This window comes from Dryobates pubescens, chromosome 6 (assembly GCF_014839835.1).
Source record: "Dryobates pubescens isolate bDryPub1 chromosome 6, bDryPub1.pri, whole genome shotgun sequence".
In the NCBI taxonomy this organism is placed as follows: Eukaryota; Metazoa; Chordata; class Aves; order Piciformes; family Picidae; genus Dryobates; species Dryobates pubescens.
In genome coordinates this window covers 40,974,670-41,001,558 of record NC_071617.1, presented here as the reverse complement: position 1 = coordinate 41,001,558, position 26,889 = coordinate 40,974,670, and the positions used below count along the sequence as shown (strand labels likewise).

Below are 26,889 nucleotides of genomic sequence, written 5' to 3'. Positions count from 1 at the left end.
GGCAGTGCCCGCCTTCTCTCCAGCGGAAGCAGGAGTGACGGCAGTGACGGTGGCAAGATGGCGGCGCCCAGCCTGCTGCGCGGGGGCTTGAGGCGGTTGTTCGCCGGGCTCTTCGGGAACGGCTGGGCCTCGCCACCGGCCCGAGGCCTCCGGGAAGGTGAGTCCAGGGGTGGCCCCGGGCTGCCCAGCGGCGCCCCGCGCCCCGCTGCCTCACCGCGGTCTGGAGAGACGCTGTGTTTCACCTTGTCCCTCAAATAATACCGTTTCTTTTAGGCGGAATGAGCCTCGTTTAGTCCTCTTATCTCTCTCTCTCTGTTTTTTTCCTTTGTGTTTTTTTTTCAGTCGTTGAGGTGACTGAAGGCAACACGACCACAGTAAGTCCCTGCACCCCTTCCCAGTATAGTTGTCCTTGCCGTGGCTTTTCCCTCCTTCAGCTTCCGTTTGTGTCTGCCCGTGTTCACCGTCTGTATTCCCTACAACAACAGAAAGCAAACAAAAGATAAAGAATCCCTTTTCAGCCTCAGAGACGCCTCACGGTGTGAAGGCAAAACCAAAATAGGATTGTGGTGTCAGATGGCTGCAGTCAGGGTGGTAAACTTGCTTGCTTGAGTGGCAAGCCCCTCATTGCATTCCTGGTGAAGTTGGAAGCCCGGAGGAGACATCGGGGACCCAAAACATGAGAGGCAGTGCTTTGCATGGGTTTGTTGCTTAAAATAGTGACGCTTGGCATCGTCTCGAGCGTGGGCAGGCACGGAGGAGGTTTGCCCGGTGGCTTTGTCACGTCACCCTAGGCGATGAAGCATGGCAGGGTGGCCCTGCGCTGGCTGTGTACCACACATGTTGCTTGCCTTTGATCTGTGTTGTGGTTGTTAGTTGCAGTGTGTTCCATAGTGACTGCAGGTGATAAAAAATATTGCCTCTTGTAACACTCTTTGTGGTAGTAAAAAAAAGGGGGGAAGAAAAAAAAAACCCGCAGTGGAAGGAGTATTCTCAAGGGAAGATCTTACATGCTAAAGGAAAACTGCTCCTGGAAATAAACCAGAAGTTTTGAATAACTGATGAGTGTTTTCTCAGCTGTGGCTTAAGACAAGAAGGAATAGATTAAAGGACTAGAATTAGAATTTTAGCGTAACTAACACTATCAGATCAGTTGCATTTTTTCCAAGAGAATTATTATTTTTTAGAAGAACCACTGAAATTACTGGAAGGGGAAAGGAGATTGTATTCTTCTGCTCACGTTGTATATGCCAGTAGCACTTTTTGCCTTGGCTGGAGAGAGGTAGCACAGATATTTTGAAATGTATACATAGGATGAGGAGAGCGGAGCAGGATTTATGTAGGAATAGGTAGAAGACAATGCATCTAACTGCTGATCCATAATATACATAAGTGATAAAGCAGGAACAACTTTCTGCTTGTGCATGAAACAGTCAAAACCTGGTTGTTCATGCCTTTGAAAGTCTTGAGTTTTCTTCTTGTCATATTTGTATTGGCAGACATTGTCACATTTGAAACCTGAATGGCAAAGTTTACTTCTAGTTTATATATGTCTCAAGTAGAATATGGCCGTTAGCAAGATCTCTGAGACTGAACAAAAATAACTTCAAGGTGTAGCAGTAGGTGTGATGGAAAGACTTCTGTTCTTCTCTTCAGGTACCAAACTGCTCTTCTTTGCCCCAAGACCTGAAGAGCTTGCCCTGAAATTGGTTTAACCAAAACAAGGCAGGAGTGTGGCACACCAGCACAGTACACACAGTGGGTTGCTATGCTTTGGTCTCAAAGAGGATGCAAACTATAATTGCTAAGTCCCAATGTGTTAACTGAGATTTGAAGTGCAGGTGTGCATTGCAATAGCAGAGCCCTTTAGAAAAAGAACTCTTTCTGACCCATTGTAGAAGCATAAGACAGATCTGGATAGTTCAACACTATAACATCCTATCATCAATCTCGGCTCAATCAGTGCACCTAGATGGAGAAAATCTCTTGGCAAATGGTATAAATTGACCAACCAAAGGGCTAACATATTCTCAGCATATTCTCTAGTCACTCCATTTATCCTACCAACTCTGCCAGTCTTTTCTGAATCCACCTTTCTGTGTGTCCTTCCAGGCAGAAAGGGACCTGGGGATACTGGTTGATAGTAGGCTGAACTTGAGCCAGCAGTGTGCCCAGGTGGCCAAAAAGGCCAATGGCATCCTGGCCTGTATCAGGAACAGTGTGGCCAGCAGCAGCAGGGAGATCATTCTGCCCCTGTACACTGTACTGGTTAGGTCACAGCTTGAGTCCTGTGTCCAGTTCTGGGCCCCTCAGTTTAGGAAAGATGTTGAGTTGCTGGAACGTGTCCAGGGAAGGGCAACAAAGACAGGGAGGGGTTTGCAGCACAAGCCCCATGAGGAGGGGCTGAGGGAGCTGGGGTTGCTTAGCTTGGAGAAGAGGAGGCTCAGAGGAGACCTTATTGCTGTCTGCAACTACCTGAAGGGAGGCTGTAGCTGGGGGCGGTTGGTCTCTTCTCCCAGGCAACCAGCACCAGAACAAGAGGACACAGTCTCAAGCTGCACCAGGGGAGGTTTAGGCTGGTGGTTAGGAAGAAGTTCTACACAGAGAGAGTGATTGCCCATTGGAATGTGCTGCCCAGGGAGGTGGTGGAGTCACCATCACTGGAGGTGTTTAGGAAGAGATTTGAAGAGACTTCTCTACTTGAAAATATAGAGCCCCTATATTCCTTGTTAGCTCTCCAACAGAGGAGTAATAAAAGTGGGTTAACAAGAAATACGACAGTCTTCTGTAGCTGGGGAATAATTACCAAAAAAAAATCTGTAGATTGAAATTTGTCTCAAGAAAAATTGATATTCACATAGCATTCTGAATCTTTATTCATTTCCACGATAGAATTAAATTCCAAGTACTGTCTGAAACCAGACTACCAGGAATCAAGACTAGATAGATGGGCTTCCCAGAAAGTATAATTAAAGTATTTACAGATTAATAGAAAATTAGTTTCTGGGCTATATTTTGTAGTCACAGTTAGGTTTTTGGGGTTTTTTTTCTAAAATTGGCTGCTTTACTTGTGGGAAGAGGAATCTTACTTGAAAAATGGTGCTACATCCAGCTGGCAGCCAGTCACCAGTGGTGTGCCCCAGGGATCAGTACTGGGCCCCATGCTCTTTAACATCTTTATTGATGATCTGGACGAGGGCATCGAGTCCATCATCAGTAAATTTGCTGACGACACCAAGCTGGGGGCAGGAGTTGATCTGCTGGAGGGTAGAGAGGCTCTGCAGAGGGACCTGGACAGGCTGGGCAGATGGGCAGAGTCCAAGGGCATGAGATTTAACACATCCAAGTGCCGGGTTCTGCACATTGGCCGCAACAACCCCATGCAGTGCTACAGGCTGGGGTCAGAGTGGCTGGAGAGCAGTCAGGCTGAGAGGGACCTGGGGGTGCTAGTCGACGGTAGACTGAACATGAGCCTGCAGTGTGCCCAGGCAGCTAAGAGGGCCAATGGCATCCTGGCCTGCATCAGGAACAGTGTGGCCAGCAGGAGCAGGGAGGTCATTCTGCCCCTGTACACTGCACTGGTTAGGCCGCACCTCGAGTACTGTGTCCAGTTCTGGGCCCCTCAGTTTAGGAAGGAGGTTGACTTGCTGGAACGAGTCCAGAGAAGAGCAACAAAGTTGGTGAGGGGTTTGGAACATAAGCCCTATGAGGAGAGGCTGAGGGAGCTGGGGTTGCTTAGCCTGGAGAAGAGGAGGCTCAGGGGTGACCTTATTACTCTCTACAACTACCTGAAGGGAGGTTGTAGACAGACGGATGTTGGTCTCTTCTCCCAGGCAAGCAGTACCAGAACAAGAGGACACAGTCTCAGGCTGCGCCAGGGGAGGTTCAGGCTGGATGTTAGAAAAAAGTTCTATACAGAAAGAGTGATTGCACATTGGAATGGGCTGCCTGGGGAGGTGGTGGAGTCGCCATCACTGGAGGTTTTTAGGAGAAGACTTGATGGGGTGCTTGGTGCCGTGGGTTAGTTGCTTGGGCGGTGTTGGATTGGTTGATGGGTTGGACGCGATGATCTTGAAGGTCTCTTCCAACCTGGTTTATTCTATGTATTCTAAATCAACAGTATTCTCTTTTTGAGGTAATGAGATAGATGCCTGTTTCCATCCATGGTTCCAGCAGTTCAGATGGATCAGACAGATGCCAGTGTCACATGCACAATTACAGAAAGCATTGTGCTTTCCCCTTCCCAGGTTTTTTGGCACAGAACCTCACGGTTCAGTGTAAGTCAGGGCTTTTTCTTAAAAGCAGCATTGCATTCCTCCCAGGGTTTGTTTGTTTTTCCTGTAGTCCCCTAATGCTTGTGCTATTCAAGGCTGTCAATTTGTGTTCAGAGTCTGGTTTTAATCTTTGTGGTTTGTTTTTTTTTTTTTAACACAAAAGAAAAAGGCTTAGTTTTATCATCTTTCTCTGTCCATTACCTGATGGGAGGTTGTAGCCAGGTGGGGGTTGGTCTATTCTCCTGGGCAGTCAGCAGCAGAACAATAGGACACAGTCTCAAGCTGTGCCAGGGGAGGTTTAGGCTGGATGTTAGGAAGAAGTTCTTCACAGAAAGAGTGATTTGCCATTGGAATATGCTGCCCAGGCAGGTGGTGGAGTTACCATCACTGGAGGTGTTTAGGAAGAGACTGGATGGGGCACTTGGTGCCATGGTTTAGTTGATTAGATAGTGTTGGATGATAGGTTGGACTCGATCTCCAAGGTCTTTTCCAACCTGGTTAATTCTATTCTATTCTGTTTAATCGCAATTTGAGATAGCTCTTGCCTCTGTAAGCCCTCAAGAAAAGACAAGCATGCATGTAGATAGGCTTCATATGCCTAAAATATCCACATTTAGAAAGCAAACCTCTCAAATTCTTCCCATACACACCTTCTGCATGTCTTTGCAGGTTACCTTTGAGAAAAGCTGAGTGTTTTGGCATCACCAATTGGTAGATGTAGAGAAAAGATTATAAAATCATTTCCTAAACTAACTGTTCAGGGAATTAAACTGGATAAAATGCTGGTGTTGTTGACTATAAATATATAAAATAATATTTTATTCCTGGAGTGCATGGAGGACTGCTTCCTGACGCAGCTGTTACGTGAGCCTACCAGGGGGCAGGCTCTGCTTGACCTGCTGTTCTCCAATAGGGAAGGGCTGGTGGGAGACGTGATGGTGGGAGGCTGCCTAGGGTGCAGTGACCACGAGATAGTGAAGTTTTCAATATGCAGGGAGATAGGGAGGAGCACCAACAGAGCCTTCACCTTGCACTTGAGAGGGCAAACTTCAGCCTCTTTAAGAAACTTATTTGCAAAGTTCCCTGGGTACCAACCCTCATGAACCGAGGGGTCCAGGAGGGTTGGACCTACTTCAAACAGGAGCTCTTGAAGGCACAGGAACTGGCGGTCCCCATGTGCCGAAAGATGAGCCGGCGGGGAAGGCGACCGGCCTGGATGGACAAGCAGCTCCTGAAGGATTTAAGGGAAAAAAAGAGGCTGTATCACCTTTGGAAGGAGGGGAAGGCTTCTCGAGGTATGTTCAAGGAAGTGGTTAGATTATGTAGGAATAAAATTAGAGAGGCAAAGGCCCAGCTGGAACTGAAACTGAACACCTCTGTGAAAGATAATAAAAAGCAATTTTACAAATATATCAATGCTAAAAAGAAGGGCAAGAAGAACCTCCACTCCTTACTGGACCTGGAGGGGAACACTGAGACTGAAAATGAGGAAAAGGCTGAGGTCCTGAACACCTTCTTTGCCTCGATGTTTAACAGCAAGGCAGGAGTTCAGGACGAGTGGCCTCCTGAGCTGGGCAATGGGGTCGGGGAGCAGTGTAATGCCCCAGAAATCCATGAGGAATTAGTTTGGGACCTGCTGAGCCACTTGGACACCCACAAGTCCATGGGACCGGATGGGATCCATCCTAGGGTGCTGAGAGAGCTGGCAGATGAGCTGGCCAAGCAGCTCTCCATCATTTTCCTCCAGTCCTGGCTCACCGGAGAGGTCCCAGATGACTGGAAACTGGCCAATGTGGTCCCCATCCACAAGAAGGGTCGGATGGAGGAACCTGGAAACTACAGACCAGTCAGCCTGACCTCAGTGCCAGGGAAAGTGATGGAACAGATTATCCTGGCGGCAATAACTGCGCACCTGAAGGATGGTCAAGGGCTTAGGTCCAGCCAACATGGATTTAGGAAGGGCAGGTCCTGCCTCTCCAACCTGATCTCCTTCTATGATCAGGTGACCCATCTGGTGGATGTGGGGAGGCCTGTGGATGTAGTCTACCTGGACTTCAGCAAGGCCTTTGACACCGTCCCCCCCAGTAAACTGCTGTCTAAGCTGTCAGCTCATGGCTTGGACAGCAGCACTCTGAGCTGGGTTAGGAACTGGCTGGAGGGCCGAGCCCAGAGAGTGGTGGTGAATGGTGCCACATCCAGCTGGCAGCCAGTCACCAGTGGCATCCCCCAGGGATCAGTGCTGGGCCCCATCCTCTTTAACATCTTCATTGATGATCTGGATGAGGGGATTGAGTCAGTCACCAGCAAATTTGCAGATGACATCAAGTTGGGAGCAGATGTTGATCTGTTAGAGGGCAGAAGGGCTCTGCAGAGGGACCTTGACCGACTGGACAGATGGGCAGAGCCCAATGGGATGGCATTCAACAAGTCCAAGTGCCAGGGGCTGCACTTTGGCCACAGCAACCCCATGCAGAGCTACAGGCTGGGGTCAGAGTGGCTGGAGAGCTGCCAAACAGAGGGACCTGGGGGTGCTGATTGACAGCTGCCTAAACATGAGGCAGCAGTGTGCCCAGGTGGCCAAGAAGGCCAATGGCATCCTGGCCTGCATCAGGAATAGTGTGGCCAGCAGGAGCAGGGAAGTCATTGTGCCCCTGTACTCTGCATTGGTTAGGCCACACCTTGAGTGCTGTGTCCAGTTCTGGGCCCCTCAGTTTAAGAAGGCCATCGAGACACTTGAACGTGTCCAGAGAAGGGCAACAAGGCTGGGGAGAGGCCTTGAGCACAAGCCCTATTAGGAGAGGCTGAGGGAGCTGGAATTGTTTAGCCTGGAGAAGAGGAGGCTCAGGGGTGACCTCATTGCTCTCTACAACTACCTAAAGGGTGGTTGTAGCCACGAAGGGGTTGGTCTCTTCTCTCTAGCAACCAGCACCAGAACAAGGGGACACAGTCTCAAGCTGTGCCAGGGGAGGTTTAGGTTTGAGGTGAGGAGAAAGTTCTTCACTGAGCGAGTCATTCGTCATTGGGATGTGCTGCCCAGGGAGGTGGTGGAGTCACCATCCCTGGAGGTGTTCAAGAGGGGACTGGGCGTGGCACTTGGTGCCATGGTCTAGTCATGAGGTCTGTGGTGACAGGTTGGATTCGATGATCTTTGAGGTCTCTTCCAACCTTGGTGATACTGTGATACTGTAAGGTAAATAAATCCAACACACAGCCCAAAACAATGGAACAAAAAACCAACCAGACAAACAAAAAGCCACCAAACTGCAGATGTCTCCCAACGGTGCCATCTTAAATTTAACTTTTGTCAGTAATTTTCCCTGTTGGTGTTCTATAATCTAGCAAGCCCCTGCTTATTGTCATCCACAGCTTCTGTCTGCTGTTCTGTGAAACTCTCATATGCCCAGAAAAATGATGTTTTAAAGCTTTTGTTTAAAGGCCCACTATAATTTCAAGGCATGGCAGTTCTAATTACTGCAATCAATGGAATTCGGGCAAATAAGAGAACTTTACACTGAGTAGTTTACATTTAGTGAAATGTAGGAGCAGTTAACCAGTGGTTCTCTGTGCTCCGTTAATTTTTTGTTCTCTGCATAGCTGCAGGTCTAAACTATGCCTAATTGTTATATCCTTTGAATTATTTCCTAGATTGAAGGGAAAATTATAGAGAATCCTGAAACACCAACTCCTCCAAACCCCTCTGGCCAGTGTCCTATCTGCCGCTGGAACCTGAAGCATAAGTATGACTATGTGGTAAGTTTAATAAGCAGAGCTGTCCTATCCTCATGGAAAAAAATATTGCTCTCTGGTCTACATACTGCACAACCTGCCCCTCTTGTCTTTTGCTGGGCATAGTAAAGATTGTTAACTCTATCTCTTGTTCACTTGGGGGTAACAAGAGCTTCCTACATGGTAACTATTTGTCTTGGCTGATGTTTTTCCTGGGAAAAAGATAACCTGCTATCAAACAGGAGGCATGGAATTATATATATGGCCATCTGATCTGAGAAGGCTATGTGTAACTCTTTTGTACCCAGCTGCCTTTCAGCATTGCACTTCCAGGAGAATTAAACTGAAATGCAAAATTTAGTCAACTGGTCTATCTCACGAGAGGTCAAAAGACCAGACTAGATCAATTATGTCTTCAGGACCCTGTACTCAGCACTGGTTAGGCCACACTTTGAGTACTGTGTCCAGTTCTGGGACCCTTAGTTTAGGAAAGATGTTGAGTTGCTGGAACATGTCCAGAGAAGGGCAACAAAGCTGGGGAGAGGTCTGTCGCACAAGCCCTATGAGGAGAGGCTGAGGAAGCTGGGGTTGCTTAGCCTGAAGAAGAGGAGGCTCAGAGGAGACCTTATTGCTCTCTACAACTCCCTGAAGGGAGGTTGTAGACAGGTGGGGGTTGGTCTCTTCTCCCAAGCAACAAGCACCAGAACAAGAGGACACAGTCTCAAGCTGCACCAGGGGAGGTTTAGACTGGATGTTAGGAAGAAATTCTTCATGGAGTGATTGGCCATTGGAATGTGCTGCCCAGGGAGGTGGTGGAGTCACCATCACTGGAGGTGTTCAGGAAGAGACTGGATGGGGTACTTGGTGCCATGGTTTAGTTGATTAGATGGTGTTGGATGATAGGTTGGACATGATGATCTCAAAGTTCTTTTCCAACCTGGTTAATTCTATTCCAATGTCTTACTGGGTCATTGTCCACTAAGGTAATAATTGTTCTATACAACTTTTTAAATTCTTGATGGGTATCAAGGAGAACATGCATGTTTACATCCCTTGCAACAGAAGAAATATGTTTGAGTCAGGGTTGTTGAAGGAAATGCTAATGAGGAGTTTATTAGTTCATGAGAGGATTGCTAGCACTGAATGTAGAAGATGGAAGGGAAATCCTGTAATGCTTTAAAACAAAAGCACGACAGTCAAGAATGCTTTAGACTAAGAAGCATGAGATGAAAGCTGCAGAATGTAGCTTTACAAGAGGTCATTCAAAACAGTTTACGAAAGGACTAAGAGCCTCCCTTGCAAGCTAAAAACCCAGTAGTGGAATTGGAAGAAAACCAGACAGGAACATGCTGTTCCTAAGATAAAGCACCAGAAAATTCAGAATACATTTATGTCAATAGGATTAAGGCAAGAGAGATACAAATGCATCTGGAGGAAAAGAAATCTTTGTAAGAGAGAGTCCATTAATGAGAGGAGGAGGAGACTGAAAGCTGCATTGGCTGCAGAATGACTGAGCTGCTGACCTGCAGTCCTAGAGCAGACAAAAGAAAAAGTGTTTTAATGTTTAGGTAGTAATAGCAGTCTTGCAACTGTGAAACAAAAGGAAAAAGCAGATACAGAAATAACCTAAGCATTTAATTCAATACAGACCATCAGGCCTGTATTGCATGCAGCCCCAAAATCATAAGGGAATTAGGTAATGAATGTACTGTGTTACTTGCAGGATTCCTTGAAAACATGGAAAAAGTCCTAAGGAATCACCAAAAGGTTTGCCAATAGCAAGTGAAATACAAAGTAGTTGAAAGAAGAGAGTATGATGCTGATGATTACCACTTGGTAAACCAAATACTGCAGATTCCAAGTAAAATGGTATCAACTAGGAGTAAAAAAATCATCTGTTGGGTAGGACTAATTATGACTTGTGAATTATGAAGAACATGAGCACAGCAATAGTACCAGACAGAACACATTCAATTACTCCAAGCACATGAAATCAGAGATGTGAGATGTAAATGCAATATCAGTTTAAGTATCTTTCAAAGCCTGTATTGCAGAAATTCAGTTGTTCAGGGGCCAGGCATTGTCAGTGGATCTGACATAGGCTGGATGCAGTATTGAACGGCAAAACCAGCTTGGGGCAGGGGTGGGATTTAGCATCCTCTGGACTGGTTTCTCAGAAAACTAAAAATGCTAAAAGTACAATGAATTTGCAGGTGATGGTAAATTAGAAGAAACTGCAAATAACGTTGAGGAATGGAAAGTACTACAACAACAGGTCATGGTGGGGGTTTTGTGTAGCCCATGTTTGAATGCAGTGGTCTCTTGCAAGTCTTTTTCTTCCTGGTTACTGAATTGTGTTGTGATCAAAACAGACCAATTGCTTCCACTCAAAAATAGTTTGTTTTTTTAATACAGTTTTATTTGCCTTTTCAACATGAGGAGTCAACAGCATCATTAAACTAACTAGTTGTAGAGATTTCCAGAAAGCATTCCGTGAGTCACACATTAACAACTCCAGAGAAACTATAAACCAGTACTCAGGGGTGAAATGAGATACAGGAATGGATTAAGTCTTGGAAACTAATATATAGTCTCACTTACTACTGCTTTTTGTGGTAGGAGACTGTTGCACATAGAGACAACACGGTCGTCAAGAACCAAAGAAGCAGCTTCAGGCTGAGACTGTAGAGCCTGAGTTCCAGGATGAGATGTAGGCTGTTTGTCCCAACAGACAACATAAAGTGTGACTCTTATGTGTGTTTGTAGAGCGAACTAAGGTTGAGTTTTCTTCTGCATGTCAGTTTGATAGGTCATGATTTCTACAGTTCAGTGTGGATGCAAGAGAAAACCATATGTGATCCTGCAGCCAGAGTCTTGAGACACGTTGCTGAGATTATTCCCAAGAAATTGTGGTCCTGAGAAACAAACTAAGAACATGACCATCCTGGCTGTCATGTACATGCATTTGGTGTGTATATATCCAGTACTCCTGCTGTAGAGCAGAGGAGACCCTGCACAATGTGCTGAAGAGGACATTGTGAACTGTTATTTCAGAACTACATAAGTTTATTACCTCAGAATTTAGAAGCTTTCTTCTTAAGGGCTGGTGAGAAGTAGGAGGAGACATTTCAGTTCTGGAGTGGACTACCTCTTCTGCTTGAAAAAAAAATCCCTTTTATGTTTGAATGCTTTGTACCGGTCATGAATTGTCAGGCTTTTAAATGCTATGGTGAACAAAGTCTCCCTTTTCTTCACAAAAGAGCTCATTGCTATCTTTCTTTGCTGCAGCAGTGATGAGCAGCAGAATCTTGAAATGCCTAAATAATAAAGTGTGTGCATTTGACTATGGATAATTAAACAGTGGCAGAGTTTCCTCACTGGTAGTTAATTGTCCTAAGATCTGTAAATTGAGAACAGCTACGTTCATTAAAGATACAGCTGAGTTCATACAGCATAACCTATAACCTGTGCTGGGTAAGAGATCAGAATAGATGGATCATAGTTTTCTTTCAAATTGATAAATTGAGATCAGTCAGTTGCACAGAAGGGAAAGTGTGAGCTTTTTTTGCTTGGGAGGCTTGTAATTGGAGTGAATGAAGCACTATGAAAAGGGAAGTGTTGAATTAGCCCCTGAGGGAGCTGAGTAATATGACCTCATAGGACTTTGCTTTTGTCATGTGCAACTAGCACAGTCTAAAGTAGTGGCATAATGAGTTACTTTGGCTGTCAGAGAGCTGGGGGACTAATGTTTCCAAAGTTATTAATCAACTGAGCAGGCATTGTGAGCACTAGTAGGTCATGATTCCAGCCTGCCTTAGCTGTGGTGTAGAGGGCTGCAGTTGTCTTTGCCAGTTCAGCCTTAGTCCCTGCTGAGGCTCAGGATAACAGAGCCTAAGGTATAAATTCCCAGGGTTCGTGGTCTGCATGTGTCTGTCCAGTGATGCTGAAACCTCAGTTGATTTAGCCCCCTGCACCCCAGATCCATTGGAAAATAACTTGGGGTTTGGTCGTTGTTAGGGTGCAACTGGCCTGAAACCTGCAATCCTGTTACAAAAAGCCTGGAGGATGGTGTACAGCTCCCAGGAGTAAGGGAGAAAGTTAAAACCGGGCTCTTGTATAACTAGTCTTGCACAGCCTGAGCTCCTCTTGCAGCAAATGAAGGTTTTAGTGAATCAAATGCAAGCAGTCCAGGACCCTGCTGTTTGCAGATCTTGCAGTGCGGCAGTGCCCCTGCGCTTTGGGTGCAGCCCGTTCACAGGAACACGCTGTGCGCCGTGTTTCCTTTAGCAGGTTTATCCAGCCCTTTTAGAGGGGAAGGCTGAACTTGTTTTTCGCTTCCCCCCCTTATTCACTTCAAACATCATTAGTCTGAGTAGGCAGTAAATATGTCATCTTGCTTTGGCAGCAATTAGGGGAAACCAAACTGCAAGCTTTGCCTATTAGCCCTCGATTAATTCAATCCAAGTTGTTTTCATCAAATGCTGCAGATTACAGGGGTGGGAATCTGGGTCCAGCCTCGTGGGAGCTGTCCAGTGGTTAAAGCAAATCCGTGATTACAGGCTTGGCTGTCCACTAGCACAAAACCCAAATTTCATGGAACATGACGGCACCAGGAGAACTTGCCAGACATATTTATTTTTTTCCTTTGACAGCTCCACATAGTTGTTCACCTCCCTCCACAGCTGCCCCATAAAGTTGGCTGTACCTGTCTGCTTTCTCCCTGTGGTAAACTGCATCTGTGCAAGTGCTGTGGGAGAGGCACCTGGCTCGTGTAAGTGTGGGGATCTTCAGAAATGGAGAAACCTACTGTCCAGTGTGCACCATTTTCAGCCAAATGGCATGGGTGTAATGTGGAGCTGCAGCAGCTGGAACAGAAATTACTTTAGTTAAAAAAGGACTGCCACAAGAGAGTGTTGGTCACTTGATGACACTTTGGGTCAGAGATAAATAACAGAGAATGGATTTTCCTGATTTTTCTTTTTTCCCATGGGGAGAAAGAGAGAGGCTGTCTCCCTTTGCTTCCCACCTCCTCCATGTTTGCATGGAAACACTTGATAACAACCCTGTGACTCCATGAGGCGTGGTGGTAATAAAAGAAATCACTTGGACCACACACACTTCTTCAGAAGAGCCTGTGGCCTGCTTAGGGTTTCAAGTTTGGAAAGCCTGGAACAGCCTTAAACTTGCCATCACCTCCCTTTTTCCTCTTCCCCGCAGAGCAGTGCAGCAGGCTAATAGAAAAATCCAGAAATCTTGTCTCTTTCTAGGCACTTGGAGTTGAACAGCCCTTTCTCACTTAAGGAAGTGATGTGTTTGTGCTAAGTGACAAATTGAACTGTTAGTGATTTAGAGAACTGTGTGGCTAAAGAAGAGGGGAAAAAAAAACCAGGGATGGTTTTTGCTCTGGTTTCCTGAATCCAATCCAGTATATTTCAGGAGTGGCTAAAAGTCTGTGCTCTTGGACTGCTTGGCAGGCCTCCATACAGTTTCCATCAATGCAGCGGGCACCAACTGGCCCCCCAGTTACTGTTCTCATTTGCAAAGCCAGGTTTTAGCTGAGCTGAGGGCACATCTTTGGATACATCCCTCTGTATGGTGGTTGGTATCAGGGAGAAGTTGCCTAACCTGCTGTGTTTCAGAGGAGCTGGATCTGAAAATCTGAACAAATTCATTGAAGATAGTGGAGGTAGAAAGGAAGTCAGACAAGGGAAGAGGGAAATTGTGCATCATGATGGTATTAGGGTGGGATTGAAGGCAGAAGGAGGGAAGGACAAAAATGAATGACAGAAACCCAAGACAAACAAAAGATCCTCTAATTTTTGACTGCAAAACTCATATGATGGTGTCTGTCAGAATCAGTCATTACCAGAAAGCTATACTGAATTCCAGAAGGCTCCTTCAGAGCTGAGCTGGTCTCATGTGGTGGGGTGGATGTACAATTCCTGGATAGCTATGTTTTCTGAATATTCATTTTTATATCCACTTGTGATTGCATTTGCAAGGGTAGTAAATGAAGCTAGGTCTGCTCCAGGGAGCTCTTTGTAAAGAGCAAAGATGTGGGGTAGGAGCAGGTCTGCAAATCTGAACAGGCAGAGTCAGGGGGTCACCCAATGTGAAAAGCAGCAAGTACTCTTTGTTCTTTCCTGTTGCCCAAGATGTGGGGGGAGGGGGTAAAGTGCTGACATACCTAGTTTGGATACTCATTCTGTTGGGGTGGTTGCTGGCAGGTCTGTTCCAGTCTGCAGGCAGCCTCTGCTTGGTTCAGCTACCTCAACTATGAACATGTTTACAACAGTGGTGGAAAAGTAAACTCTCAACCAGCAGCATCTGTTAACAGATGGGGAAAAAAACAAGCACAGAGTCTCCAGAGGCCCTTTGGGCCAACTTATGCTGACATCAGCATGTCAATGGGACCTGCCAAGGGGACCTGGCCTGAGGGAGAGATTTGCACTGGTGCTGTCTGGAAATGGAGAGCATGTATCTAAACACTGGGATGTTGTACTGTGTACAGTTAATGGGACACTCATGCAGCAGCTGTTGCTGCTGTGTTTAAAAAAATTGTCCCAGGCCTGTGATACTATCTGATCCTAGAGATCCTTTACATTTTGTTTTTATTAAGAGTGCTTTACATTTCTGGAGCTCTTAATTGGAAAGGTCAACAACAGTGTAATCTAAATGATTCTTGAGTCACAGATGAATCCTCTGCATGCCCTGAGTCCAGCCTGGCTGTAATAGCTCCACCTAAACACAGAGTCAAAGGACTGAAGGCAGCCATTTATCCAATTAGGCCTTTCTCATCAGCACACGTTCTTTTCTTACAAAAAGATTCTTTGTGCAAGATCTTGGACCATTTCCCTGCTCTCCACCCCTCCAGAGAGACATGAGAAAAATTCCACCATGGGAAACTGGATAAAAGTTTGAGGAGTAGATAGTAGAGAACAATTCTGCTCTGAGGTAACAAGGAGGGGGCCAGAGGTGATCTAACATATCTGTGACCTTTAGGCTTAGCAGCTGTGATGTCATTTAAGTTGTGTAAACACTATCCATCTGTAGGTCTTGTGTAACTGTGCCTGAGTACCTAGGACACATTATCTTTGCTAGAATCTTGGAGCAAGTGACAGTGGAGTATCAGGGATTGCAGCTGACATCATGTGTTTACGCTAGTGAAGTCAGGGGAAGGCTCAGACCATCTGAGTGACCTTACTGAGCCAAGCTGGCAGGCAGAGTGACAGCAAGCTGAAGCCACTTGTAGTGAAGCTGCAGCCAAAACGCGCAGAAAGAGTCATTGTTTCATTTTGCTTTGTTCCGAGCTCTGTACAGAGCACAAGGGTTGTCACAACACCTAAGAATCATAGCAGTTAAAGTAACTGCAGCAGTGTTGGTTTTGCTGTTCTCTTGTTCCTTCAGGATGTCTTGCTGCTGAGTCAGTTCATCCGTTCTGATGGCGGGATGCTGCCACGAAGGATCACAGGCCTGTGTCTGGAGGAGCACAGAAAGATTGCTGCCTGTGTGCAGATGGCTCACCGTGCAGGTACCTAGCCTCCTCCTGAGACAACCCCTAACTGTGGAGTACCCATAGAATCCCTTGAGAAGCATCTCCCACCCAATTAGTGTAGCTCAGTGAGATGTCAATGTCCAGTTTACCCACACGCTCGTTATGGTGCAAGTGCTGGGACAAGATGATGGACAGAGACTACTTATTCTGCTTTCTTGGCTCCTGCCTTGGCAGCAGGTGTTACCTCTGTCTAGAGTCTACTGTTGGAGAAAGAGCTGGGAAGTGGCTCAGTCTCTAGTAACTAATGATTAAATACCAGCTTCTGAAATTATTTGATTTAGCATAAGCTTGATCTACCCTGTTAATAACATGCACCTGTCTACCATCTGCCTTGTGAAGACTTCTTTGCTTTACCTTGGGAGTGGGATTCAGGCTGACACAATTGGAGAATTGTGCTGATGGTAGAATCAACAAGGCTGGAAAAGATCTCAAAGATCATCTTTATGCTGGTACCTGAGTTGTATCAGAGTTAAGTGGACTGAGAATTTTAACAGTTAGATTATCATCCTGAAGATGGAATCTGATTAGGCACCAGTGCCTCTGCACTCTCAAAAAGTCTCTTTGATGAGTCCAAGTGCCTGTATGTTTTCTCACTTAAACCCAGCAGAACTTTCTAGCTTCTCTTTGGCTGGGGTGCACGTTCAACAATGACTATAGACAGAATACTCTTTCTACTGTGCTTGAGTTTTTGCTGTACTGTCCCAGCAGGGATCTGGGTTGTCTGGCTTGCAAGGTGTAATGCAACTTCTGGATGCTATAGAAGCAAGGAGGTGCTGCAAAATCTGGCATCTTTCTGTTTCAGGTTTGTTGCCAAACCACAGGCCTCCACTTCCTGAAGGGCATATTCCCAAGAAACCCGTGCTCAACAGGTGAACAGTCTTCTTTCCACATCCCTTTGTTTGTTTGTTTGTTTCTTTTTTTATGGGAATAGATTGGAAGAGGGAAAGCAGTTCCTTATACCATGAAGAGTGCTTATAGCATGTCAGAGAAGGAAGGTCTGTCATGATACTGTCTTGTAGTTTGTCCTTAAAAGACTGACATAGCATTCAAACCATTTATCCACGCAGGATTAAAGCTGCCATACTTGTTAAGAGTCTGTCCTCCCTTCCTCATCTGCTCTTGCTTCCTTTTCACTAACAATTGGTAGAGCAGTAACAGGAGGATGCCACAGAAATGGAGTTACAGCATCAGAGAGGAGTGGTGGTTGGAAGGGTCCTCTGGAGATTATCCAGTTCAAGCCCTCTGCTCAAGAAGTGTCACCTAGATCTACAAGAGCACATTGCTGCCTCATGTCAAGTTTCTCATCAGCCAGCACCCCCAAGTCCTGCTCCTCAGGACTGCTCTCTATCCATTCCCCATCCAGCCTGTATTTGTGCTTGTGATCATCCCAACCCCAATGCAGGACTCTACACTTCATAATGTTGGCACTGACCCACATCTCAAGCCTGTTATGGTCCTTCTGGATGTCATCTCTTCCCTCCAGCACATTGACTGCACCACAGAACTTGGTGTCATCAGCAGACTTGCTGAGGGTGCACTCAATCCTGCTGTCCATGTCACTGACAAAGATACCAGCCTCTGAGGATCACCACTAGTCTCCACTTAGACTAAAAGCCATTGACCATCACTCTGAGTGTGATCATCAAGCCAGTTCCTTATCCCACCTAGTGGTCCATCCATCAAATCCATACCTTTCCAGTTTAGAAGCCAGGATGTTGTGGGAGACTGTGTCAGCCACTTTGCACAAGTCCAGGTAGACTACATCAATTGCTCTTCCTTTTGTCCATCAGTGCTGTTACCCCATCATAGAAGGCCACAAAATTTGTCAGGCATGATAATGCCCTTGGTGAAGCCATGTTGGCTGCCACCAATCACCCCTGTATTCATGTGCCTCAGCAGAGTTTCTAGGAGAATCTGCTTCATAATCTTGCAGAGCATGGAGGTGAGACTGGCCAGCCTGTAGTTCCCACATCTTCCTTTTTTACCCTTTTTGAAAATGGGGATTATGTTTCCCCTTTTCCAGCCAGGGGGGACTTCACTAGATTGGCCTGAGTTTTCAAATACAATGGAAAGCAGCTTAGCAACTTCATCCACCAGTTCCCTCAGGACTCTTGGATGGATCCCACCAGATCCCATGAACTTGTGTACCTTGAAATTATTTTTCAGGTAGTCTTGAACCTCATCTGCATTTGCAGTTAGTGGGTTCTCATTATCCCATCACTCCTGGGCTTGGAGGAGGTAATCCTTGAATATTAACCAGTTTTCTTGGGCCCCTCTCCCCTCCAGGGCTTTATCCCATGTTGATCCCCCTAGCAGACCTCTGAAGAGGCCATAGTATGCTCTTTGAAAGTCCAGAGTAGTGAGCTGCTCTCTCAGCTTTTTAGTGCGTGGTCCCCAACAGCAGGAGGGTGCCCAGGAGGTGCCAGCAGTGAACTGGGGGCTGGGGGGGAGGGGGGAGTGTGAGCAGCCAGCAGGGGCCCATCATAAGCCTGTTTCTCTTTTCCCCCAGTCAGCAATTCACCCTTCACCTGCCCTTCCTATGCAACAAGGGTCTCTTCCTCCTTCCTGAACCGGATGGCCCCTGGCCTTTGATGGGTGAAGGAAAAGCCTGTGGTCACCTCCTGCACTGTGCTGGGTGCTCGGAAGTGCTAATCCCCTGTTTATGACCTCACTCTGTGTTTCCATGGGGATGTCAGAGCAGTTTATGAACCTTGCATTAGCAAGCCATGGGGTTACCAGAGGCCATGGGGCTGTTGCTGGGAGAGCTTAGGCTGCAGGGATGGGGATAGCTGAAGACTCCTGCATTTCAGGTCTGACTCTGCAGTGGAGATTTGAGGCAAGCTCTGGGAAATATCCCCTGGCTATGGAGAGGATGCACATTGAGTATCAGTGAGGATCAAATTAGAGCACTCTTTGATGCAGCTCTGGAGCCATCAGATACTTCACCTCTGAAAACTTCTGTGTCTTACAAGTCTTTGGAATTCTTTAGTAGCTGTGCTTATCTAGCAGCTGTGGAGTGGAGCACATTACCTAGTTAGCATTCTCATAGCAACCCTGCGTAGCAGGTTGGGGCAGGAAATGGTAAATCCTGTACCTTGCTGGAATCACACCAGGGCTCCCCATCTACTACTGCCTGACTCTTGCAAATTGTTCCATAGACTTGTAGCGAGAACAAAGAGCAGATACCTCCAGATACCATCCACATGCAAGTATGTGTGCTGCTACACCTCTAAAATTAAGAGATTTGAATTGGAGATAGGGATCCAAGCCCTCCCTATTGCATTACTAGCCCCTCCCTACACCAGCCTTGTTTTTTCCCCTCACAGCAAGGGAACATAGCAAGCAAGGTGGAAGCAGAGTTTAGGAAAAAAGGGCAAAGCTGTTGCTGAGGAGGTCAAATACCACTGACACAGGCAGGCTTTGTGGTCGAGGTGGAGACAAGAGAACGGGATCAGGAAATCACATTGAAAGCTTTGGTGGTAGAGCTGGAACTGAACAAATGAGTCCCAGAGCCAGGATGGAGTGCAGAGGTGCTTCAGGAGGGTCCTTCCTGATACTGTCTTCTCGGCCTGGTGGAAGAGGAAAGCTCTGTGTTGGAGCTGTGCAAAATCTTGGCTGTTGCCGTTCTGAGAGTTGTGACTGTGCCTACCCCAACCTGCACTTCCTGCATTGCTCTCTGGAACAGAGGCTGGTACTACATAAGGCAGGAGATAAAAATGGCTTCCTTCCTCTAGCCTGAAGAGAGAATTGAAGGATACCCATGTAGTGAAGACATTCAACCAATACTTACTTTGGAAATGAAGCCAGAGCTTTTATCAAACCTTTCCTGTGGTGTAATATCAGGGCTGTACACCCAGCTTAGCCTCTCCCTTCACTGCATTTGTGTCTGATGGGATTTTAAGTGCCGGTTCAGGAAGGGTTCAACAGAAGAGAAGGCTCTAGGGAGACCTAATAGCAGCCTTCCAGCACCTGAAGAGGGCCTACAAGAAGGATGGAGAGAGACTATTTACAAAGGCCTGTGGTGGTAGGACAAGGGGCAATGCCTTCAAACTGGAGAAGGGCAGATTTAGGTTGGATATTAGGAACAAGTTCTTTACTATGAGGGTGGTGGAACACTGGAACAGGTTGCCCAGGGAGGTGGTTGAGGCCCCTTCCCTGGAGATAGTCAAGGTGAGGCTCAACAAGGCCCTGGGCAGCCTGGTCCAGTGGAGGATGTCCCTGCTAACTGTGGGGAGGTTGGACTAGATGACCTTTGGAAGTCCCTTCTGGCCTGCACCATTCTATGCTCTGTTTGGATAGGCTTGTGCCAATATTTTTGAGATCAGTTTTTATGTGCTGCTGAAAGAGGGACAGACTATCCTGATGAAAAACTTAGTCTCTGCTCTTTGGCCCTGAGATGATGTACAGGCTAGCTGCATGTTTCCTGGGCAAAGGTACTAAGGCAGCACATAATGGCTGAGGAGGTATGTTAACATATACTTCTGAGAGCACCAGAAAAGCTGTTCTTCAACTTTTCTTTGCCTGTAGTTGTGGCTGTCTTAGCCAGAACCTTTGGGTCCATGTCACAGTCACCCTGTTCAAAGTGAGCCTGTTTCAAAGTCTCTGGCATGTCCTGGCTAGTGCCTAGCTGAGCTTAAAATGTAACATGCCTCCATATGGACCTATCAGAGAGCTGCCTTGTTTTAACAAGGGTCAGGGGTGCTGCCCTGCCATTGATCTAGTGATATATAGAATCAGTAAGGTTGGAAAAGACCTCAGAGATCATCAAGTCCAACCTGTCACTCAACACCTCATGACTACTAAACCATGGCACCAAGTGCCACATCCAGTTCCCTCTTGAACACCTCCAGGGACGGTGACTCCACCACCCCCCTGGGCAGCACATTCCAACAGCTAACAACTCTCTGTGAAGAACTTCCCTATAGGATGGGACAACATATGGGTCCCTCTGTTCCCCTCAGGAGAGAGTCTCCAACAACTGTAACCCTTCTCTTTTTCTTTATGGTGCTGGTTCTTATGGTTGGTGGAGACTCTTCTGCCTTAGGCATCTCCTTAGATGGTTCCTCTTCAGCCCTCTCATCCACATTGCCCTCACTACGTCATTTGGCAGCAGGCCTCCCCCTACACACCCCATCTCCTGACACTGTGTCTACTACTGCATTGCAAGGGGAAGAGCAGAATACTTTGGGAAGTAGTGGCCTGCAGATCCCACATTGTTCTTCATCATCCATACATAGCACAGTATGGGGTCACCTACCCATAACATAGAGGAGGAGAAGAAGGTACAACATGACAGTGAAATGTCTGTTTGATCCCAGCTGTGTGGTTCTGGGGGTGACAGGAGATGAAGGAGAGCACCTTGTGATCAGAATTCAACTGGAATTCACTCCCCACCTCTCTTCTCTGCTGTCCCGGTCTCATTTCTTGAACTTCAGTTCTTTGCCTTTTTACTTTGTCTGATTGGGTTTTGACAGCAGTAGCTCATGAATGTTACTGCTTAACTGCTTTACTTGCTGTGTGTACTCAAGAAGAAATATGACCATGGAAGTACTCCCATCACCCATAAACTCTTGAGTCTAGTGTCCTTCCCCCCTCTCTTCTGTATGGCTTGTTTTTCAGAACTTGGAATGGAAAATCAATGAAATTTACCCCCATCAATGCAGAATCATTCCCTGCAGTTCATTTTCTCATGTTTGGCCCAGTCTGGGGCTTTCATTGTTTCTAAGGGATGACTCCAGAAGCAAGTTTGTCTTGTAGCCAAGAATTGTTCCCTCATCCTGTATTCTCCCCCTCATAACTCCCTGCTGTTACTTCTGCATCCATTTGTGCTCCAGCCTGGCAAGTTCTCTTCCAGTGAAGTGCTGTGTCAAGAAAATATATTCACTAGCCCATGAAGCTGAGGAAGCTCTCAGGGACTTCACCAGCACTGTGCAGAGTGGCAGACTGTTCTCAGAGTGCAGAGTTGTGTGTGCAGGGCACCACACACCAGAATCATTTGCAAAGCAGGCCACAGTTGCAGGTCAAACTTCTGTCTTTGCTTTCAGGAATGGAAACCTGAATAGCTCAGCAGTTTTCTTCCCAGCATGAAGGCTGTTGCATGGATAGTGTGGACCAACTCCCTACCCAGAACAGTCGCTGAGTTCAAGCCAGCATCTAGATGCTCTCTTAATGTGAATATAGCACTCTCTTTCTTCTGGCAGGTGCAAAATACTGGTTAAAGCACAAGACTGTGAAGTTGCTCCATTTCCAAAAGGGCTAAGGAATGTAAGAGGTTCCTCTGTCAGCCAAGAAGTGCTGTAGATTATGGAGTACTTGATTTTGAGCACTCGGCTGCCACTCTGTTTTCAGCTTCCTACTGCAAGAACAGAACTTGGCATAGATAATATCCAGTTGCTCCTCCTGTACTAAAGAAGTTGTTACATGCTAGGAAGGAGGCAGGTTCCATATGAACTCCTCATGAATTACAAAGTCCTCAGGCTCTGTGGACACCTCTCCTCCCTGGGAGCAGAATCTGGTTTCACTGCTATCAGCATTTCACTCCAACAGCATGTGGTTTCTCTCATGTGCATGGAAACTATGCTGTGTATAGCATGTGAATTCAAAAGCAAAGAGCCAGAGTGGCTTGCAGGTGAGCAAAGCCAAGAGGTGTCATGGGAAGGGATGTGGCAGGGAGGAGGCAGTCTTGCCAGGACTTTGATCGAGTGCTTCCTGCGTTCTGTAGCCCTCTGCCTTCTGCTCTCAATCCAAACAAAAGCCAGATTGAAGAAGTTCAGTGAGGGTTCAGAAGTTCAGCCTTGAACTGCACCAGCATGGCCTTCACTTGGGCTGCATGTATAACTGCAATTGCTTCATGGGCCGGTCATTTCCCTTACCCAGCACATGGAAGGCCTGTGCCTAGTCCTAGGTGTTAAGTGGCAGCCTCTGAGTGGGAAGGCTTTGGGCCCTCCTGCCCGGTGAATAAAATCCATGGCAATAGCTTTCCGCGTGCCACAGATTGTAGGCGAGTGCGGAGGCCGCGAGTGACAAACTGCAGTTTTTCTCACCCTGTTGTATGTCTTTTCCAGTCAGGGAAATCCCCCCCAGGATTCCCATCACTCTATCTAAGATAAACTATTCATTTGTGCAGCTTGAGTCTAAAAATTCTAGTTGTTGTCTCAGACCCTGTCAGGGGGCAAGCAGAGCCCCAAGGTGAGTTGCTGGTCCCCAAGATTGGCCGTTCTGTCCAGCTTTGTCCAGAGTGAGAGCTCTGCACACTGAGGTAACAGGTTACTAGACTGTGGCCCAGCTACATTTGGCATCCTCATGGAGGCTCTGTCCTGACAGCTTTCATCTGGTTGAGAAAATTCAGACCATCTGCCATTGTGTGTTTGTAGGCTATTATAAAAACTCCCCAAGACAAACCATGTGGTTGGATACAATGGAAAGTTGGATGACTTGACTAGAAAAGGGATATGCTGCTTTACATGGGCAGCAGAGTTTGCAGAAAAGTCCTGTGTGCTGGGCTTTGAGGCTCTAACATGTGAGTTTTGTTGATTGTTTTTACTCTCAGAAAAAAAAAAATAATTAGCTGAGAAGCAGTAGGAACTGGGGTTAGTCAAAGAGGAAAAGGAACTTTGTAGACTGACTGCTCCCAGGCATCAGGCTTTTGCCACTGCTGAATCAAGGTTGGGGGGGGGAAAAAGGCAACAAATAAAACAGGACAAGCTTGAGAGTTTGAGACAAAGCAAGTATTAAAAGCACTAAAAGTAAATGTGCTCCAGGAAGGGAAAGTGTCCAAATGTCTGTTTCAGCTAACAATGAAAAGCCCCAGCCTGCAGTCCCCAAAGGAAGCCAAAAGCCTGGACCAGAGGGCTGGATTAGACCTGCTCAAAGGAGAAATAACAAAAGCTTTAAAATCAGGCCATTAGTAAATCCTTCTTCCTATGCAGAATTGGGGTGTGCACTTCCAGCCCCCACACAGAAACAGAGGGATTTCTAAAAAAGCCACTGTCTGTCTAAACCTGCACCCAGCCTTGATGCATCTGTCCCTTTCACACATTCGCTCCTCTCACTCTGAGGTCATTTATTATCATGGGAGCACTTTCCCGTAAGCATGTGGACACGTGACCAGAACTGCACTTGGCACACTGATGCTTTAAAACAATTTGGGATTCTTTTCCTCCTTCACTGTAAATGCAGTCTTGAAGTATCAAAACTTGTGCTACAGACCTCCCCTTGCCTAAGGGCGATATGAAAAGAAGGACCTGGCCCCACGTGTCCATCTAAGACCCCCACTGCTTCTCCCAGAGGAACTGCCTTGCCATAGATCTTTGCCAGATTCCAAACTGGGACCTGCATTTGGTCTCTCTGAACTCTTCTTGCATGTCAAATTAGAGACAGGACTGAGTCTCTCCTATTTCCTGTCCTGGTGTTATGTAAGGGATTCCACTAATGCACCAGCATAACATTAAAGGTCAACAGGGACTAATGTAATGCACGCATAGGAGAACAAGTGGTTGGATCTTGTTCTGCGCTGTCTCCCAGACCTCTCCTACTGTTACTTCTAGGTGTTTTAACTATCATAAATTCCTCAAAGCAAAAGCAAAGCACTTTTGGAAGCAGCAAGTGCTGGGAAAATGGGCTGCTGCTGTGCAGTCTATAGCTGCCTAGCATAGCAAGCTTTCTTTGTAATTCTCAGGAATGTGCCGAATGCCTTCGAACAAATGCATTACATGGTCTCGGTCCAAAAGTTCTTAATACCTCAAACTTGCACGATGCAAATAAAAGGTAACAAAGCTGTTTGGGTAGAAGATGACTGATTGAGGTTACATTAAGACCATGGGATTACTCAACAGAGGCATGCAAACATCACTGGACACAGTTTATCAGTCTGTTCCAAATTCTAATTTGTTGGAGCATTGTTTGTGCAGATTATGCTAGGGTTTGACTTTGGATCAGTATTGTCTGAAAAGACTCCTCTTTCTCTAAGGACCTCTGTTCCCCTCTCTACTGGTAGCAAAAAGATTTAAAGCCTAACAAAAGTCCAGGCCACCCAGCCACAGGGTAGGATTTCCAGTAACTGATTCTAGATCTGAAATCCCCAGCCTGTTTGCAAAGCCAAGTCTAAAACTTCAAATGGTAAAAGCAGAGGCTTTTTGCCAGGCATCGCTCTTCACAGAGATTTATAGTTACGATAATTCCATGCTAGTACCTCTAGTACCTAAGGTAAACTTTAGGTTAGGACATCCTGAGTCAGCAAGCTGCAGTAGTGTCATACAGAGAACACTAAAGCAAATTTGGGCATGTGAAAGTACAAGACTCGGCCAAAACCCCATGGCCATGCAGAAGAAAGCATTGATTAGTCTCTGAGAGTAACTGAATACTCTCTCTGAGTTGTCATTTCTTACAGAGTTTGGCCTTTGTAGTCAGTTTACCTTATTGAGGTCAGCTGTTGAAATAACACCTCCCATAGAGGCTGGAGGCATTCAGTCTTGCACTCAGTTGCAATGAAGGAATTTGGCACTGCAGCTTAGCTACAGGTGCAGCATGCCAGCAGCCTGGAGACTATACCTGATCTGTTTTGTGACACTGGAAACCGAGCAGGTGCCAGTGGGTTTGGTACAGAGGTGCAGATTAGAAGTTCCAAAACAAAAATTCCTTTCCAGTGGTCTTTTCTGAACTGCAGGGGCTCTGCTCATGGTTATTCCTTTCACAAAGAGGCATGTGGCAAGGCAAGCTTACAGTGCCTGCTTTGGCTTCAGTTGGAACCTTCTCTCAGTGATAGAGTCTCAAACTGAAATGGTTTTGTGTTGTTTTGACAGGTACCTGACTCGCTGGTCCGTCAGATCTGCAAAGCCTATCTGGAAGAGAGGCCCTAAGTGGTGCAAAAAACCCTTTCAAGTTGGACATCCATTGCTGAAGGATAATGTCAAATATACACAGAAGCCTCTCATTTTAAATCACTAGTGGCCAGAACTGGCACGGTCAGTAAACACAGTGGGTTTCCAGTGTTTTGCTTTTTTTGCAAGCGTGCCAGTATCTCCATTTTTCTTACTCCAAAGCTGTCACTAGTACTCTGTATTGTTTCCAGTGAATGATCCGTGATCTGCTCCTCTAGGAGAATGCAAGATTCAGCAAAGCAAAGTTCAGGTTGCAAAATTATTTGGAGAAAGCAGGGGCGAAGACACTTACCTCAAAGCCAGAAAGGATCTGAAGGCTTTTGTTTCACTATGGTCCATGACTAGGTTTAGAAAAGGAGGTTTCCTTTTTTTCCAGCAGTGAATGGTGATTCCCCGTTAACATGTGTTTCAACTCAGATTTGCTTTGTTTGGACTTTTAAACCTGTGACACTGATGGAACAAAAAATGTCTCCTGCAGCACAGAAATTGTTAATGACTACTGACATTATTTTTTTAATAATCTGTACTCTGTAATTTGCAGCAGAACACCTGTGGCAGTGGCAGACAGGCATGTGTGCATCTTACATGTCTCTTTAAAGGATCCCTGGCTGGTGCTTCACTCCTGGATCTAGCAAATACAGAACATTGACATCCTTGATGACTTGGCTTGGTTGCTTTCTGGGATAGTTCAGGGCTGAGGGATGGGCATAATTTTCCCTTGTGTAACAAAAAGGTGGCATCATTTCTCTCCCTGTACAGTACATGTATTCCACCTGTTGACCACTGAGAAGTGCTACCTATGGGCCTGGTATGAAAGGCTCCTTAAATTTATCAGGTTCATTAGTGCTTTGGCTCCATTTCTTTGTTATTTATCTGGGGACTACCGATTAACACAGCTTTTTTTGTTTGCCACTTAACCCTTATGCCTTTCATCAGAATCACAGAATCAATAAGGTTGGAAAAGACCTCAAAGATCATCAAGTCCAACCTGTCACCCAACACCTCATGACTACTCAACCATGGCACCAAGTGCCATGTCCAGTCCCCTCTTAAAAACCTCCAGGGACGGTGACTCCACCACCTCCCTGGGCAGCACATTCCAATGGCCAGTCACTCTTTCTGTGAAGAACTTTCTCCTCACCTTGAGCCTAAACTTCCCCTGGCACAGCTTGAGACTGTGTCCTCTTGTTTGGGTGCTGGTTACCTGGGAGAAGAGACCAACCCCCACCTGGCTACAACCTCCCTTCAGGTAGCTGTAGACAGCTACCTGAGCCTGAGCCTCCTCTTCTCCAGGCTAAACAACCCCAGCTCCCTTACCCTCTCCTCCTTGGGCTCCAGAATGACTTACACATGGAGCATGGACAGGAACAATTGGAACATATTACTTAGGACATCCAATTAGATTATACTGTTTTTTATACTTCCTTTGTGAAATGGAAGTCCTACTTTCAGCCCCTTG

General features: G+C 46.3%; 1 protein-coding gene across 2 annotated transcripts; it reads left to right on the top strand.

Moving 5' to 3' along the window:
* MRPS18A (mitochondrial ribosomal protein S18A) lies at positions 1-26,088 on the top strand. 2 transcript variants are annotated; one of them, XM_054162393.1, is made up of 7 exons: positions 1-157; positions 343-374; positions 7,917-8,021; positions 15,405-15,528; positions 16,355-16,421; positions 25,353-25,514; positions 25,975-26,088. In XM_054162393.1, exons 1-6 carry the CDS (start codon positions 58-60, stop codon positions 25,495-25,497), a joined length of 573 nt encoding a protein of 190 aa, XP_054018368.1. In that variant the 5' UTR covers positions 1-57; the 3' UTR covers positions 25,498-25,514; positions 25,975-26,088. The 2 variants fall into 2 exon arrangements, with proteins under 2 accessions (XP_054018368.1, XP_009898471.2); XM_009900169.2 differs by having other exon boundaries at positions 25,972-26,088.
* Positions 26,089-26,889: the final 801 nt, after the last annotated feature.